Source organism: Monodelphis domestica, chromosome 7 (assembly GCF_027887165.1).
Source record: "Monodelphis domestica isolate mMonDom1 chromosome 7, mMonDom1.pri, whole genome shotgun sequence".
Classification (NCBI taxonomy): domain Eukaryota; kingdom Metazoa; phylum Chordata; class Mammalia; order Didelphimorphia; family Didelphidae; genus Monodelphis; species Monodelphis domestica.
This window is the reverse complement of record NC_077233.1, coordinates 56408871-56426283: the sequence shown is the minus strand read 5'-3', so window position 1 is coordinate 56426283 and position 17413 is coordinate 56408871. Positions and strand designations below refer to the sequence as shown.

Here is a 17413-nt window from a genome sequence, read left to right as displayed (position 1 = left end):
TAATATCATTATGACCTCATTTGCCCTGAGGCATGATGGACTTCATCTCTTGCTGCCCCCTAGGCATGTGAGTTTAAAAGAGGTCCTTGTTTAACCTGAGGTAAAAAGTAGGCATCTAAGAGTGGAAGTTATGGCATTAATAGATATCCTTTTGGGTAGTGGGAAGGCCATATTATATGCCAGAAAAACCACGTTGGATTAACCCAATGTGAGTAGAATAGAAAGAATGTTGGCCTTTCCCCCAGGACCTTCCCTCTTTCCAACTGACCTCGGGCACCTCCATCTTCCCAACCACCCTGAGCATCTTCCTTGACTCCTCCCTCTCCCTCCCTCTCCATATCTACCAACTTGCCAACACACTCTTCTATACATCCCATTCTCCTTTCACCCAGCCACTTGGGGTCTAGCTCAAGCCCTCTTCCCCTCTCAGTTGGACTGAGGCCAGAGCCTCCTAACTGGTCTCCCCTCCTTGCCTCACCCCACTCCCATCTATCTTCCATTCCACTGCCCAAGGGCTCTTTCTGAGATATTTCCGAATGTGTTGGGTCATTCCCCCACTCAGCCCAGCACAATGGGTTCCAGTGGCTTCCTGTTACCTCCAGGATCAAATATGGCATTTAAAGCTCTTCATGAGCTTACGCCTTCTAACCTTTGCAGCCTTCTTTGTGCCCTGCTCCCCTCCATGGTCTATTTTTGACTAACTGAATGACCAACATCGGCGTTAAAAGGACCTCAAGTCCATTCCTACCTCTGCCACCTTGTGGGACCTGGACCAAGTAGGACCTCAGCTCCCGGGGATCAGTTTCCTCATCTGTAAAAATGACTGGACTGGAATGGATGTCCTCCAAGGTCCTTTCAGCTCTTACTCCATCATACTATGAATGATAACTTAAGAACTTGGACCTGTGAAAGGAGAGACTATAAAATCATAGATGGAGGACTGGAAGGAACCTTGGAATTCATCTAGCCTACCCCTTAAGTGACTTACTATCCATGTAATGGATAGAGTCGTGGGGCTAGGGTTTGAACTTGGTCCTTCTAGTTTTTTTCTTTTCTTTTTTAACCACCTCATGCTACAAACCACAAGGCAGAGCAGTGATAGAACAGCAAACCTGAAGTCAGAAAGACCCAAGTTCAACTCCTGCCTCAGACACTAACTAGCTGTGTGATCCTGGACAAGCTACTTAACCCTGCTTGCCTCGGTTTACTCATTTGTAAAATGAGCTGAAGAAAAAAAATGGCAAACCACTCCAGTATTTTTGCCAAGAAAACCTCAAAGGGGATCAAGAAGAGCTCGGGACAACTGAAACAATTGAGCAATAACACTATAACAAAGAGCAGAGCTTTCATTGGGGTTTGCTGTTTTTGTGTTCTCATGAAGGAGCCAAGGAAGGGCTCATCTCAGTAAATAACAAAGAGTACACTTAATTAGACGGTGTCATAGTCACATTTCTCTCTTCCTCGGAGATTTGGTAGGTGACTGGCCAGGTCTGTGTGTCAGAAAGAGGAGGAATCAGGGTAAGTAGGGTGTGTTAAAATTGCTTTTAATAATCAAAGGGCAGCTCAATTGATACTCCATTATGGTCTTTTCTCGCTCTCAGGAACCACTTGAGAGCTCTCTCCTGTTTTCCACATTCTTAGGTTTCATCCTGAGTGGGGCTGGATTGATTTGGTTCCAGCAACACTATTCAGACTGTCTTCCTAATAGGGTAAGTCTGGTTGGTTGCTGCAGAAAGACCCTCGCCCATCACTTGATGGACCCTGGGTGGCCGCCGGATGGAGGAGAAAATATTAGAGTCCCCTAGAATTAGGGAGGAGAAGTGGTGGCCATTGGAAGGAAAATGCTTTGTAAACCATAACGCATCCTAGAAATGTGAGCTCTTTTCCTTATTCCTCTGCCCGGGCCCTCCAGAACCTCATCCAGGCATGAGCATGGCCAACTGTGGACTTCCAAAGGAACTCAAGATGGGAAGAATCATAGTATCATAAATTAAAAACAAACAAACAAACAAACCTTACCTTCTGTTTTAGAATTGACAAGAAGTATTGTACTAAGGCAGACAAGCAGTAAGGAGCGGGCAATTGGGGTTAAGTGCCTTGCCCAGGATCACACAGCTAGGAAGTATCTGAAGCCAGATTTGAACCCACATCCTCTGATTCCAGGCCTGGTGCTCTTCATTAGGCTACCGAGCTGACCCTGATAGTATCATAAATTAAGGATGGAAGTCTCCAAGTCATTGGGTGCATAACCATCATTTCATAAGTTGAATGAAACCCATTAAGGTTGAATGAGGAGTCCAAGATCACATACCTCGTAAGTGGCAGAGCCAGAATTTGAACCCAGGCCCTCTGGTTCCAAATCCAGTGTTCTTCCTGCTTCATCTGCAGACCTAATGATGGGTCGTTGTCTAAGGACTTAGCCAGAGTGTGGAGACTCTCATTCCCAGACGGCTAAACATAATCAGCCACAGCACTCATTTAGATGGGGGAGGAATCTATATTGGTAGAAAGAGTACCCATACCAGTGAAGTCACAAATATCTTGAAGTATTGAAACATTATCATCACCATAATTAATGACATAAGGCATTGTAATGTGGTAAAGGAATTCAGGAGACCTAGATTCCAGTCTTGCGTGACCTTGGACAAGTCATTTCCCCAACCTCTGCCTCAGTATCCCCAACTGTAAAATGAAAGTCTTGGACTAATGCCATTGAATTGACTCAGTCCTGGAATTCTCTCCCTCCTCATTTATACTTGTTAGAATCTGTGTTTTCCTCTCAGACTTGGTACAAATGAACCTTTTGCTCTCCTCCCTGATCCCCTTTCCCTCCTAGTCCCTTCCCTTCTGTATCTTATATAGACTTATGGATATTCATGTTGTCTGTCCCATTAGAAGGTAAGCTTCTTGAGGGCCAAGTTTTTGCTTTTTTCTTTGTAATCCCAGCACTTAGCACAATGTATACAGCAAATGCTTAATAAGTTTTTGTTGAGTGACTAAATGATCTCTAAGATCCCTTCCAACTCCCTTGTTCTTGAGGTCCTTCCAGTTCTTACTCCCTGTGATTCTGCATCTCAATGAGAGCTCACCGTGTCCTAGTATAGCCTGGCAAGTCCTCCTCGGAGTCCTGGAATTTGAGTTGTCCCCGGAATCATTAAATCACTGGATTTAAGAGTGGAAAGGACTCTTGTCCCTTTTTACAGATAAAATTTTAAAATATTTGTAGAATAGGGCCAGAGAAGCTTAGTAATTCACTCAGGGATACACAGGTGGTATGGAGCAGAGTGAAGATCCAAACCATGTTGTCTCACATCAAATTTCATCCCTTTTTTTTTTTGGAAACAAATAAGGTTAAGTGACTTGCTCAGGGTCACACAGCCAGTAAGTGACTGAGGCTGGACTTAACCTCAAGTCTTCCCGCGTCCAAGTCTAGCACTCTATCCGCTGTGCCACTAGCTGCCCCCTCCAATTCCATATTCTTTCTGCTTTTCTGCTTTTTGATGGAATTTAGCCAGGCCACTCTAGGCAGAGAAGAACAACAGAGACAAAGACTTGGAGAGGCGAGAGCACGTAGCCCATTATGGAACAGTGAATAGAGCAGTTTAATAGAAGCAGAGGCTTGTGTAGGGCAGAAGCCGGAGTTGAATTTGGAGATGTGGCAGATGCTTCTGAGGTGGGCTGAATTGGAGGGCCTTAAATGCCAGGCTAAGGAGTTTGGAACTTTTCCTGTAAACAATGAGGAGCTCTTGGATAGGACTTTTCCGTGCTAAAAGTAAAGCTTATGGCGGTCCACGTGTTCTGCCTTCTGATTGGGGGACAGGATGGGATGCATCCATTTTGAGCTTCCAAGAGGGCTTAGTGTCTTTGGCAACCTCCCTTCCCTTCCTGCCCCCTTCAGCAGAGCCTAAAGCAATGAGCCTTAGACGTCTTCTTGGTTTTCTCCACCTTGGTTGGAGCCATGGATAGAGCCATCTTGTGTGCACAAGACTGTGCACCTCCCTGACCTGCTGGCTACAACTGGCTGGGCTGGCTTACCACAAGTCTCTCGCATTTAGTTCTTCCAAGTAGCTCTGCTTCATTCCCGAACATGGGGCATCCTTATTTCCAATATGCTACCACTCTATGAACTCATATTTCATAGGACTAATATCTGGACTCCCAGAATCTCAGACTTGGAAAAGACCTCCAATACCATCCAGACCAACCAGTAACTGAACTAGAATCCCCAACAAAATGGCCCTGGAGGCTTTGTTGAAGACCTCCAACAAAAGGGTGGAAGTACACTACCTCCAGAGGTAGTCCATTCCACTTTGGAATATCTCTCATTTTTAGGAAAGCTCTTTGAGCCTTTTAGGGCCAACAAAAACAGATCGCATCCCCTACCCTTGAGGAAGCCCTTCACATAACTTGAAGATAGTCACCGTGAAACTTTTCTCTTCCAGGTTTAACATTTCCAGTTCCTTCATCCTCGTGTAGCAATGATCTCAAGGCCCTTTTCTAACCTGATTGTCCTTGCTAGACATTCTCCAGTTTAGCAATGTCTTCCCTAAATTCTGGCCACAAAAGAGAACGTAGTAGCCCAGATGTGTTCTGTCCAGAGTTGAATACAGCGAAACCATTCTTTCCTTATTCCTAGAAACTGTGCCTCTCTGAATGTGAGCAGAGATCCATTTGCTTTTTTATTTTTTTTGCTAATGTGGAGCCATAGAAGGCTCTTGAGCAGGGAAGGGACATGATGAAAATAACATCCATTGATCCCTATTGATCTTGCAATCTTCTAAAATCCTCTGACTCTCTTTCAGTTGACCTGTGGTTTAACCATGCTTTTTCTCCCAACTTGTACTCATGAAGTTGATTTGCTAAACTCATGTCAGACCTACATTCAGCCCTTTCAGTTTTATCTTCCTTGATTTGACCCAATGTTCTAGCCTGTAAAGCTAGAGCTTTTTGAGTCCGAATTCTGACATCTAGTTTATTAACTAGTCCATCCAATTTTGTGCCATGCACAGTCTTAATAGGCATAGTGTTCTATTATGACCTCCACCTTGAGGGTGGAGGAGGATCCCTATCTGGGAGGGGACCCAAGAATCCTTTGTCCAATCTTGCTTTCTTCCAGTGGATTCATGGTGCCCTGCTCATCCGCCATAAAGTGCAGCTATGGAACAAACTAAGTCTCCATCCTGGTGCTTCTGGTTCCTGAGCTAAAGGAAAGGGGCCACCAAGGAGTCCTCGTCGGGCTGGTACACACACCCCTGGTCCTTTGGAGACTTGCTGGGAAAGATCACACCGGCAGCAAGAGGGGAATAATGCACCAATTACACTTGAATTAAAGGCAAAGGGGGTACAGAGTACAGAGATGGCACAGGGAATGGGGGAGTGGGAAGAGGGCAGGCAGTATGGAGAAGAGACAGGAGAGGGCTTGGGGCACAGCTAGTCACTTACATAACTGATGATCAGTGTTGGGGAGCTCTTAGGGCACATGGACCCTTGGCAGTGGAGGAGTATTCATTCAGGGGCAGGATTTTAGGATCCCATTTTCTAGGGTTTTGCTGATGGGGAGAGGGGAGGAATGGACTAACTCTTATGTGGCCTTTAGATTTAGATCATTAACATCCACATCGTCTCAAAGTTATCAGGGCCAGCTTGGAGTTCCTTATGTTACGTCATATTTGGCTGGTCTTACTGTGTAGGTGCGGAACCCAGGATGTGGTTGCTGTTGATTTATGTGGCAGTGACTTCTCAGTTCCCCTTTACGCTGTTGCTTCCTATTTTTGTTACCGTATGCTGGCTACTTATGTACTTTCTATACTTCAGGGCAGGTTTGGGGAATGGGGAACATGGCCAGGGGATCCAGACGCTGTTTCAACCCAATTCACTCCTCAGTCCCCCAACCACTGGCTGTGCTCACATGCTACAATGGCTATTGGCCAAACAAAATGGCTACAAACACAATAATCGCTTGTTGTGGCTGTTCATCCTTCATTCTCAGAGAGGACCGATGACATCGTGATGTTGGGCTCAGAGTACAGGGTGTTCCGCTGTGGCTAATCCATTCAGTAGAGCTGGGAAGGCTCTACCGCAGGTTGGGCATAAATAGTCCATTGGAGCCTTTGGGATAGACTTCTCTGGAATTGCACAACTCACATTTCCTTTGTTATATTGTACTTTGGCTTTGCTCATAGAGCACAGTGCCCTCTTGGATGCAAGCCTGCCATGCTGGCCTGGCCTGTGCCAGCATCTTCCATGTTTTACAGGCAATACCAAAGTTCTTCAGAGAGACCTTGAGAGGGTCCTTGTAGTGCTTTTTCTGACCTTCATGCAAGTGCTTGCCTTCTTTGGGGTCTCTATAAAATAGTCTTTTAGGTAAATATGTGGTTGGCATTTGGGTGGCATGGCCAGCCCATCAATCAGAGTTGTGCTCTCTGCAGTAGTTTGAGTGCTCAGCAGTTCAGCTTGGGAGAGGACCTCAGTGTCTGGTACCTTCTTTTGCCAGTTGATCTTCAGAATCTTCCTAAGACAATTCAAATGGAAGCGATTCAATTTCCCAGCATGGCGCTAGTAGACTGTCCAAGTTTAACAAGCATACAATAATGAGGTCAGTACAAGGGCTCTGTAGCCCTTCAGTTGGCATGGAAGCTAAGACCTGTATAACTTCAGAGAATCGTGTAGGAGTCCTGCCCATGTGCCTGGGAAAACCCAGGAGAAAAGGTCAGTAGACTCCCATGAGTCCTAGGGAGATGCTCTTGATATCCATGGCGATGGTATCAACTGTCTTTACTCTGCCTCTCATATGGTCTGTGATGAGGGCAGTTTTTCCTGAGAGAGCAAGCCATATGCAGCAGAAGTTCATAAAAACACAAACTCCCCCCAGCTGGCTCACAAGTGGCCCAGAGCTGGCCAGTGGTCCATCACCAGGTCCCTAAGGGTACGTTGTCTTTGGGCCAATTTGTCGAGTCCTCTGGCAGTGCCCTCAGTTTGATTATCCTTCAGCTTCTTATGGGCCTTTTCTCCTGCTATTCCCTAGGATATGAGTCCAATAATGGCCTTTGGCACTATTAAAATATGTCCCACTGCAGCCAGTCACAGCGTAAGGGGCCCAGCAGTTGGGTGGGTATCATTGGGACATCATTATAGAAGGTGAGATCTATTCTTATGGAGATGGCGTGCATGCCAAGTTGTGCAGGAAGGGTATCTGGGCGGGCATAGAACTAATGAGGTATATACCCACCGTGTTCCTTCCAGAGCTTTGATTTATCCAGTGACCACCATGGTGGTAGGGAAATGTGCTGACAGTCCAAGTTTGACCACTGGAGACACCCTGTAGAGGTTGTACGTTAGCGATTTGTGTCATTGTGAGGAACGTCAGACTTAGCTCTGTGTTCTTGGGCTGAGGCAGTCCACAAGCAGTGGCCAGCCAGACGCTCAGAGCTTTACTGAGGTTAGGTGTCCACTATGCTAGTGGATTGTCTGCTCTTGAATTCTGCCAGCGCTGAGTGAGAGAGACGCTGTAGCTTTGGCTAGCACTGTGTGACTATCGCCATTGCTTCTCAATAGGGAGCATCTCCACTGGGATAGCCACCTTTTCAAGGCATTATTGTAGGACCAGCTCAACAAGTCTCTAGCCCAGTGTTTCACGTACCCTGGTTAGCACCAGAGGACACTTGCAAAGTTGTCCTGGGCACATGAAAGTGGCCGGGCTAATGAGATAGCTGTGTGGGTCCTTGAGGGAGAGTAGCTTATCTCAGGCTGAGGCAAGGATGTCTCTGCCCTTATGAGTCCTTTTATACCTTGGGGAATTCACACATAGCGAGGGCGCTTGAATTTTATGGCGGATGATCGCCCAACCATGACTGGTCAGCTGTCCGGCCATAGCCAAAGCAGCAGTGGTGGAGTGGGTTGTGTCCTCTGGGCATGAGTCTAATTTTTGTCCAAAGTTCCCTGGGGATTTTTAGATGGGGGTGGGGGTGGGGGGGTGATTTCTTACAGCTCGATTCTCCCATATCTACTTCCTCATCTCTGTCTGTGTTGTAGGAATGGGAGCCACCAAGAGGAGGTTCAGCTGAACTGTCTACAGACTCTCCCACTCTTCTCTATCTTCTCTCATGGTGCCAATCAGTGGCTGGGAGATGCCATCTTATCTCTTGGGTGATGGCATTTGTCTGGGTCAGCGGAGACTTCCTGTGGGGACTGGGAGATGGGGACAGGGCTTCTTTGCCTAATTTCCCAAGGAGAGCCTGGGCTGAGGCAGTCCACTGATTGGGGGTGGTAACTTTGGGGGTTACTTGGGGGTTAGGGGGTCACCTCTGAGAGCAGTAGCAGCAGTTTCTGCTTGAAGAGGACCCACCTTCCCTATCTCAGCTTGGATGATGTCATGATATTGGCTGTTGGTTGCATCAGTTGCTTGGAGGACCGACCGTCAAGAACTTCCTGTTGCTCCCACTGAGACACACTAGCAGAGGGGTGGAGTTTTTTTCTTGGTGGTTGCCCAGTCCCCCAAGAACACCCACAGTACCTGAAGACATGCGGCTTTTGCCCTCATACCCTCTCCTCCCTACCCTTCTCACAGTACAGTTATTCTCTCACTGCCACACTTAACAAAACAGCTTTGCCCTTACAGTTGATGCCAACAGTTCACCCTGGACTCGTACAGGCATGGTAGGAGGAAATGTCTCTCTTCTCCTTCATACACTTCAGACACAGTAGCTTAGTGACATAGGGGCCAGTCCTCTTGGGTTCAGGGACCACACAGAGACAGACACACTATTTCTAGATTTAAAAGCCCTGCCCTGGGGTAACTCGGTGGTTCAATAGATTGCCAGCCAGACCTAGAGATGGAAGATCCTGAGTTCAAATCTGGCCTCAGTCCCTTCCTAACTGGGTGACCCTGGGCAAGTCACTTAACCCCATTTACCTACCCTTATCCCTCTTCTGCCTTGGAACCTATACTTAGTATTGATTCCAGGATGGAAGGTAAGGATTAAAAAAAAATAATCCCTGCCCCTTGCCAACACTTCTAAATTAAGTCGAACCCTGTACACACACCTCTGAGAGGGGTCACAATAGCATTAGTATCAGACCCAAGACCCCCCCTTCCCCGAGGCTTCCATATATTAGCACAGAAGCACACACTCCCTCAGGAACAAGCAAGGCGATCCTCAGTGAGAGGGTGGTGGAGGGAGACAGGCGTGCGGAGAACGTGGGGACGGGGAGTCATTTACAGGGCAGTGAAGCAGAGGCAGGAGCCCGGAAGCAGACTAGCCATAGCAGACGGAGAAGTGCTTGGGGAGCTCGGAGTTTGGGGTCTCATTTTCACAGGATTTTGTGGTGGGAGACGGACTAATGCTTATCTAGGCCACCTTGGGCTTAGTTCCCTAATACGTCTCAAAGTTATCAGTGCCACCCGAAGTTTCCTTCATTTCCATAACGGTTCACCAGCCTTATGGTGCATGTCAGAGCTTATCTGGAGCTCACAGACCAGGGACCCCGAGTGGCACTGGGGGGGGGGGCGTTCCATTGGGCTCTGGCTGGCTTCTCCTAACTGTGCACAGTCTCAACATGTGGTACCGGTCATTTACAAACGACTTCTATGCTCCCTTTTGCCCTCTTACTTCCTTTTATTGTTATCTTATACCAGCAACATATTCTGGCTTGGGGAGGAAGCCAAGGAGCAAGGAGACCACAAGATAGGATTTTTTAAACCCTTATCTTCTCTCTTAGAATCTGAACTGTATATTGGTTCTGTGGCAGAAGAGCGGTAAGGACTTCGCAATGGGGTTAAGTGACTTGCCCAGGGTCACACAGCTAGAGGTAGATTTGATTCCAGGACCTTCCATCTCTAGGCTTGGCTCTCAATTCACTGAGCTGCCCCCAACAAGATAGGATTTAAACACAAATACAGCCATATATTGGCACTGAAGCACATACTCCCCCAGGAACAAGCAGGGAGACACTCCCTGAGAGAGTGGTAGAGGGAGACAAGCTTCCTTGGAGTTCTCCTTCCAAGCTGACTTTAAATCATTATTGGCTACTCTCTGGGTCCAGACCTTCACACATTCCACCTAACTGTATAGTCAAAGCCTACGTGTTTCCATTTTTTTTTTCAGAAGAATAATGTAAGAGGCTTTGTTCAATGCTTTGCTAAAATCATAATAATCCTATATAGTAGTTCTTTCTACATCCCAGGCATTATGCTAAGTGCTTTACAATTTTTATCTCAATTTTGATCTTTACAACAACCTTGAATGCTATTTTATCCTCACTTTACTGATGGGGAAACTGAGGCAAGCCTAAGTTAAATGACTTTCCCAAGGTCATACAGCTGGTAGGCATCTGAAGCTGGAATGGAACTCAGGTCTTCAAACCCAGTGCATTGTGGTGCCATCTAGCAGCCAAAATTTAGTTAAGGGATTTATGTATGATTCTCTTGATCCATCAGTATAGGAATCTGATCAAAATACAAAGGACCAAGGTGAGCCCAGTGTGCCCTTCTCTTGACACTCGCTCTTGATGATCACTGCTTCCTTTTCTAAAATGTTCACTAAATGCTTTTTGTCATTCAGTCATTTTCAGCCATTTATGACTCCTCATGCCCCCTTTTGGAGTCTGCTTGGCAACACCCCTGGAGTGGTTTGCTCTTTCCTTCTCCAGATCATTTTACAGCTGAGGAAACTGAGGCAAATAGGGTTAAACGACTTGCCCAAGATTACAGGCTAGTAAGTGTCTGAGGCTCAAGCCTTATGTTTTTAACACTTCACTATGTACATTCAAGTTTGCAAAGTACTATGTACACATTCCATCCCTGTAACAACTCTCTAAGATATCATTGTTCCCATTTTACATATGAAGAGCCTGAGGCTCAGAGAATTTGTCCACGATCACACAAGGAGCTGGCATCAGCTTAGAACCCAGGTCCCTTCTGATTCTATGGATAATTGCACCGTGCTGGGAGAGGATATTGTTGCTCCCTGCCTTACTGGGAACCTGGCAAACCAGAGGTGGGGTGGAGCTTGGCGATCTCCCAAGAAAGGCTTTGAGAGCTACTGGTAATAATCACAACAACTTACATTTTCCAGCTTTTTACAGTTTACAGAAGGATTTTCTCACAACAGCTCTGTGAGGTGGGTAGTGAGACTATTTTCTGCTCAGAGACCACAGTTGGGCTCCAGGCAGCCCCAGGTTCACGAGCTAGCCCCGGCACAGGGTTTTGGCCCCTTGGTCCTGGCAGTGGGGACAGCTTGGATACCTCGCTGGCCAGTGGAGGCTCTTTTCACTTTTTAATAATCAATAATCAACAGATTTTATTAAGCTCCTACTGGGTTCTAAGCTCTGTTCTAGGCTCTAGAGCTATAGAAACAGAATGGAAAGTCTCTGACTTCCAGGAACTCACAGTCTATCCAATAACACGTGCTATATGGATAGATATATGCAAAAGAACCAATACCAGGTCATCTTCAGGAATGGGGGGACAGGAGGAGACCCAAAAAGCTGGGATTCCAAGAGGCTGAAGTGATCTGGGAGTGAGAGCCAGAGCAAGGTGGAGTGGAGAGATGGAGTGACCATTATGTGGAACTACTAGTAGACCAGAATGGCTGATCCAGAGTGTATGGAGAGGCTGAAAAAGTAGATAGAGATCAAGCTGTGAGAGGCTTTAAATGCCAAGCAAAGGAGTTTCTCATTGGTCTTCCTCAGAGGCAGTAGGGAGCCATTGAAGTTTACTGAGTAGGGGAGTTACACAGTCAGATCTACCTTCTTAGAAAATCACTTTGGTGGCCATCTGGAGGATTGATTGAAATAGAAAGGCACTTGAGGCTGAGACAGATTAGAATGCTATTTCAGTGGTCTAGAAAAGAGAGGTTCTGGAGGTCCAAACTAGGGTGGTGGCTATGTGATGGAGACAAAGGAGTTAGAACTAGCTTTTGGCTATGTGGGAGGATTGAGAGTGATTGATTAGTAAAGGATGACACTGAGACTGTGAGCCTGGGTGATTGGAAAGATGGCGTCTCCACGGTCTATAGAAATAGGGACATTTGAAAAGGGGAGTGAGGGGGCCCCTGAGCAGTGCAGTGGATGGAGCTGGGCTTGAAGTCAAGAAAACCTGGTTTCAAATCCAGCCTTAGACACTGACCAGCTGTGGGACCCTGGACAAATCACTGAATCTCTAGTTGCCTCAGTTTCCTCACCTGCAGTAAAAATCATATCTTTTCTCCATGGTTGTTGAGAGGATCAAATGAGATAATAATTGGAAAGCATTTAACACTTAGGTGGCCAAAGCAAGCCCCGTGGAGCTCTCAGAGCCCAGTCAGACACTGGATGCTCCTCGGCCATCCTGGGCCCTCCCCAGTTGTCTTGATTTTGTCTTTCCATTGGACTTAGATGACTCGAGGGTAAATAATAATCTGGCCAAGTAGGCAATAGAAAACAATGATTATCTCTAGAGTTAGTATAGCCATGGCTTTGGGGCGCACGTCCTACAAGCAGAAAGGACAGAATCGGGTAGCAGACACAGCCCCTGCCTTCCAGTAAGCATGTCAAATACTTGTGCTCCAGGCCCTGTGCTAAGTGCCGTGGCTACGAGGAAAGGCAAAAGGCATCCCTTGTTCTCAAAGAACTCACAATCTCAATGGCAAGATGAGCCATGTACCATTAACATTCCAAGATCAGGCAGTCTCTTTGAAAGCATGGAATGGGGGCAGTACATTGTACTAGAGAAATACAGAGATTGGCCTTACATGATGAGAGAGAGCTTCCTGGAGGAGGTGGCATTTGATCTGGGTCTTGACGAAAGTCCAAGATTTAAATAATTCCTACATTGAATTCGGAAAGCCAGCCTACTGATGTAGTGAAATTGTCTAGTCCTTAAGAGTCAGCATGATGTACTGGAAAGATCATTCAATGGTCTGAGCAGCGAAGAAACCAGTGTGAGTCCCAGTTGGGGTTGGACTGTTGTGGTCCTGGACTGGTCACTTGACCTCGCTTTGGCCCCAGTGAGGTAATGATACTCGGAGTAAATCACTGTGTAAACACTAAGGACCTGCCTAAATGTGAGTCAGCCTCACTGAGGACAAAGATCATGGCTCTCTCCTTTGTTTGTTTGTTTTTTAATAATGCACATCATTATTGTTCAATAAATATTTCTTGAATAATGGATTAGTGAATAAATGAGGCAGGACATTCCTGAGGCCACTTGAGTTTCTTCGGTGATGCAGGAATACCTCCAAACGTGTGGCATTGGGGTTTCCTAACTTTAGGCTTTTGGGGGCCCCTTTGGTTGGACTGAATGAATCTTTAGCTTCCAAGTAGAAGGGGGGAGGGGGAAGAAGAAAGGTTTGAAATTCATTCCCACAGTTTCCGGATTGAAATGCAACATCTGACAGTATAAGTGTAACATATGGATTAAATTTTCCTTAAATTACCCATGGATTTTCAATTAAGGGAAATGGAGGGGCTCCCTACAGACCCAGCCCATGCAGAAGGTGGTTGGAGCAGAGCTGAGCCAAGACCAGCCCTGGCTAGGACAGAACAATCTGGACCTACATGAGGAATGGAGGGGGCGGGGCAGTGCCCACTGCATTCTACACTGGCCATCCTCCCTATTTCCTGTATCTCATTTAATCATATCTCACTTTGGAACCTCGATTTCCACTTTCTAAAATCAGGTGACAATCTTCATCATCTTTGATCATTCAGATAGGCAGGACACGTGCTCTTAGAACCTAGGAAATTTTAATGACTTCTCGTGGTTACTCAATGAGTGAGTGGCAAAGTGGGGACTAAAACCCAGGACTCCAGGGTCTGTTGCCCTCCCCCCCCCTTATCTTTACTCCACTAGCCTAGTTTAAGGGCTTCTTCGCCTCTCATTTGAACTATTACAAGATTTCTCGTTGGATTCTCAGTTTTCTTTCTCTCCCTTCTCTAATCCACCCTTCACACAACTGCCAAAACAATTTTCCTGAAATACAAGTCTGACTGTGTCGTTCCTTTACTTGAGAAGCATCAGTGGCTCCCTATTGCCTTTTGGATAAAATACAGAGTCCTCAGCTTGGCATCTAAAGTCCTTACAACTGGGCTCCAACCTACCTTTCCAGGCTTATGACAAGTTATCTTCCCTCATGCCAGTGTTAGGGATATCTTAGAGACGGCATGGCTGCCATCTTTGAGGAGTTGAGGGATGTCATAAGGAACTTGTTCTGCTTGGCCCCATGAGGGAGGGACAATGGGTAAGATGGTGCAGAGAAGACAATTTAACCCAGTGAAAAGGAAATTGTCCTACCGATGAGAGCTGTCTCCATAGGTAGCAAATCAATGGAGGCCTTTGGGAGGAAGCTGCATCATCCTTTGCCAGAGATGTTGGAGAAGAGATTGCTGTTCAGGGGCGAGTTGGGGTGGATGCTTTCTGAGGTCCCTGCCAAATGTGAGATTCAGTGGGTTTAGGGAATGGAACAATGGATGGGATTTGAATAAGACCAGTAAGTCAGGGAGGGCATATAAGTGGGAAATAGCAGGAGATAAGTCCAGAAAGATAGATTTAGACCAAATTGCTGAGGACCTTGAATGCCTGACTAATGAGTCTGACATTTATCCAGGAAGTAATAAGGAGCTATTGAAGGTCTTTGAGCAGGGGTGTGACATAATGAGTGTAGTGTTTTAGGAACATTAATCCAGCAGTGTTGTGAAGGATGAATTGGGGGAAGAGAGGAAGATACTGTCAATTCGATTTTAAGGTCATGGAGCATGAATTAAGCTGATGGCAACAGGAATGAAAAAGGAGATTTAGATTCCAGAGACTTAATGGAAGAACTGGTGGGACTTGGCAAGTCACTGGATACAGAGAGCCAAGGAGAGGGAGATGACTAGGAAGTTTCGAATGTGGGGTGATGGGTAGAGTGGTAGGATCTTTAACAGCAATTCAGAAGTCAGGAGGAGAAGGAGATTTTTTTTTAAAGATGCTGAGTTCGATTTTGAACAAGTTAAGTTGAGGTGCCAGTGGATATCCAACGGGAGATATTCAGCAGGCAGGCTAGAACGGAATCCATCTCCCAAACCATTCACTTCTGTATGGATGTCCCCCAAGATTCTGTCCTTCTACGTGCCCATGAGTCCAGTTGCCATGTCTATTCAGACAACTCCTAAATCCACATAGCTACCCTTTGAACTCTAGTCCCACCCCATCACCTGTAGGCTGTAGATCTCCATCTGGATGTTCAGCTGTTACTTCGAACCCGACATGTCCCAGATTGAGCTCACCATCTTTTCCCCTTTCCCCGACCTCCACCAAGTCATCTGTCCCCCAAACTTCTCTCTCCTACTAAAGGCACCTCCATTCTTCTTCATGTAGGCTTGCCATCTTGAGGCTATCCTCAACCCTGTCTACTCCTGTGCCCTACATGACAACTACTCTAATGCTGCACCTTGTCTGTTCTAGCTCCATGACTTCCTTTCTGCCTTCTCCCTTTGTACCATCCATAGGACCGTAGACATGAAGTTTGAAGGCCTCTTTCTTGGAGTCCAACCGGTTTACTTTACAGATAAGATGGTAGAGTGACTTGCTTAGGGTCACACATGCATTAAAGGTGAGAACTCAGGTTTCAATGATGCCAAAGCCAGCTCCTTACCCAGTGTGCCATGCTGGGTCTCCTTTTCTTTTCTTTCTTTCTTTCAAAAATGTTTACCTTCTTACTATGGCTGTCCTTATAAGCCAGACTTATTTTTGCCATCTTGGACAAGCAGATTCCCACAGGCTAGATAAGTGACTTGCCCAGGGTCACACAGTTAGGAAGTGTCTGAGGCCATCTTTAAACCCACATCCTGTTGACCTGGTGCTCTATCCACTGAGCTGTCCCAGTCTCTTACTTTCTAATACTTCTTTATGTATTATCTTTGTCCATTAAAATGTAAACTTGTTGAAGGCAAGGACTATTTTGTTTGCTTTAACATGCTTCCCCAGAGGGTAGCACAGTGCCTGCTATATTTAAGTATATAGCAAATAACAAGTTACTTTAACAGCTAACAAAGACCTCTAAGAATATTGGAGGAAGGAGGAAACACTAACAGCTAGAGGGAATCAAGGAAGGCTTTGTGTGGGAGGTGGCACTGGAGCCTTGAGGGAGGAGAAAGACTCGGAAATATGGGAATGAACAGAGAAGGCATTCTAAGGATGCAGGGCTAGCCAGGGCACTTTCTCAGTGGTGAGAGGTGGGAGATGACACATAAAATTCAGGAAACACCAAGCAATCCAGTTTGGCTATACGCATTTGACAAAGACTCGAATCTAGTTCTCCAGTTCAATTTCCTATTATTCCCCTTTACATACTCTATTTTCTAGCCCAGATGAACTGCTTAATGTTTCTTGAATATTAGGTGTCATCTTCCACCTCTGAGCATTTGCCCAGGTTATTCCCTAACCTTGGAATGCCTTCTCTCTTGATTTCCATATTTCAGAGTCTTTATGGTCAGGTGCCACCTCCCATACAAAGCCTTCCTCCATTCCCTCTAGCTGCTGGTGGTTTTTTCTCCCTCTAATATTCTTAGAGATCTTTGTTTTCTCCTTTGGCCTCTTCACTTGCTTACCTTGTATTTATTATTACTACCCAGAACAATGGAGGTCCCTTGAGAGTAGAGGTTGTTTGTTGTTTTGTTTTTTTGCCTTTATCCCAGTGTCTGTTGACCTGCAGCACATAGTAGGTGCTTCATAAGAACTGAAATGGTTGGTTTGTGTCCTCTCTTGTACTTTATTTGTTTTGTGTGTGCATTTTCTCTCACCAACAGGAATGTAAACTGCTGAGGGCATTTGTTTCTTCCCTCTTTCCTTTCCCACAGTTTAGTGAGTGCTTTGGGTGTGGTGTCTAAAGGAGCTCCCTTCTGGCTTTTCCCTTTTTCCACCTTTCCATTGCCTTGGTTCCCCTTGTGTCCCCTCAGAGTAGTTTCTTCTAGAACAGACGTTCACAGCCCTTCTTCCCCTTCTTTCTTTCAGGACAGCCAGGGCTGCCCCAGGATCCTGCCTATGCCACTAGCCCCAGTGCCCACAGGAGGCCTGCAGAACATCCATGTCTCATTGGCCAACACTGACTTCATCTCCCAGGTAAGTGACACTGTGGAGGGTAGAGACAGAATATTACACACATGGAGGACTAGATAACCATGAGGAGAGGCCCCAGAAACAGTAGAATGATCTGGAAATCTTTGGGACCTTTTTATGGAAGAGTAAGATCTTCTGCATGTCCTACCCCCAACACCTCTGACTCACTGACTAAGGGAGCCTTTGGGGCTGGTCATTGGCCAAACCTTACCACCATTCACAGCCTGTGCCTCTGGTTCTGGCCAAGACTGCTGAGCTTTGCCTCTGACTAAAGACTGATCCCCTGACCCCATCACCCACTGAGCCCTGATTTCTATCCATTAAGCCCCAACTCCAGGC

General features: G+C 46.2%; 1 protein-coding gene across 1 annotated transcript in view; it reads left to right on the top strand.

Annotated features, from left to right (window-relative positions):
* The window catches only part of PLXND1 (plexin D1), a 225249-nt gene that overhangs the window by 109642 nt on the left and 98194 nt on the right, over positions 1 to 17413 (top strand). The window contains 1 exon segment of the mRNA XM_056804691.1: positions 16970 to 17077. Within this exon segment, the coding sequence (XP_056660669.1) occupies positions 16970 to 17077 (108 nt within the window).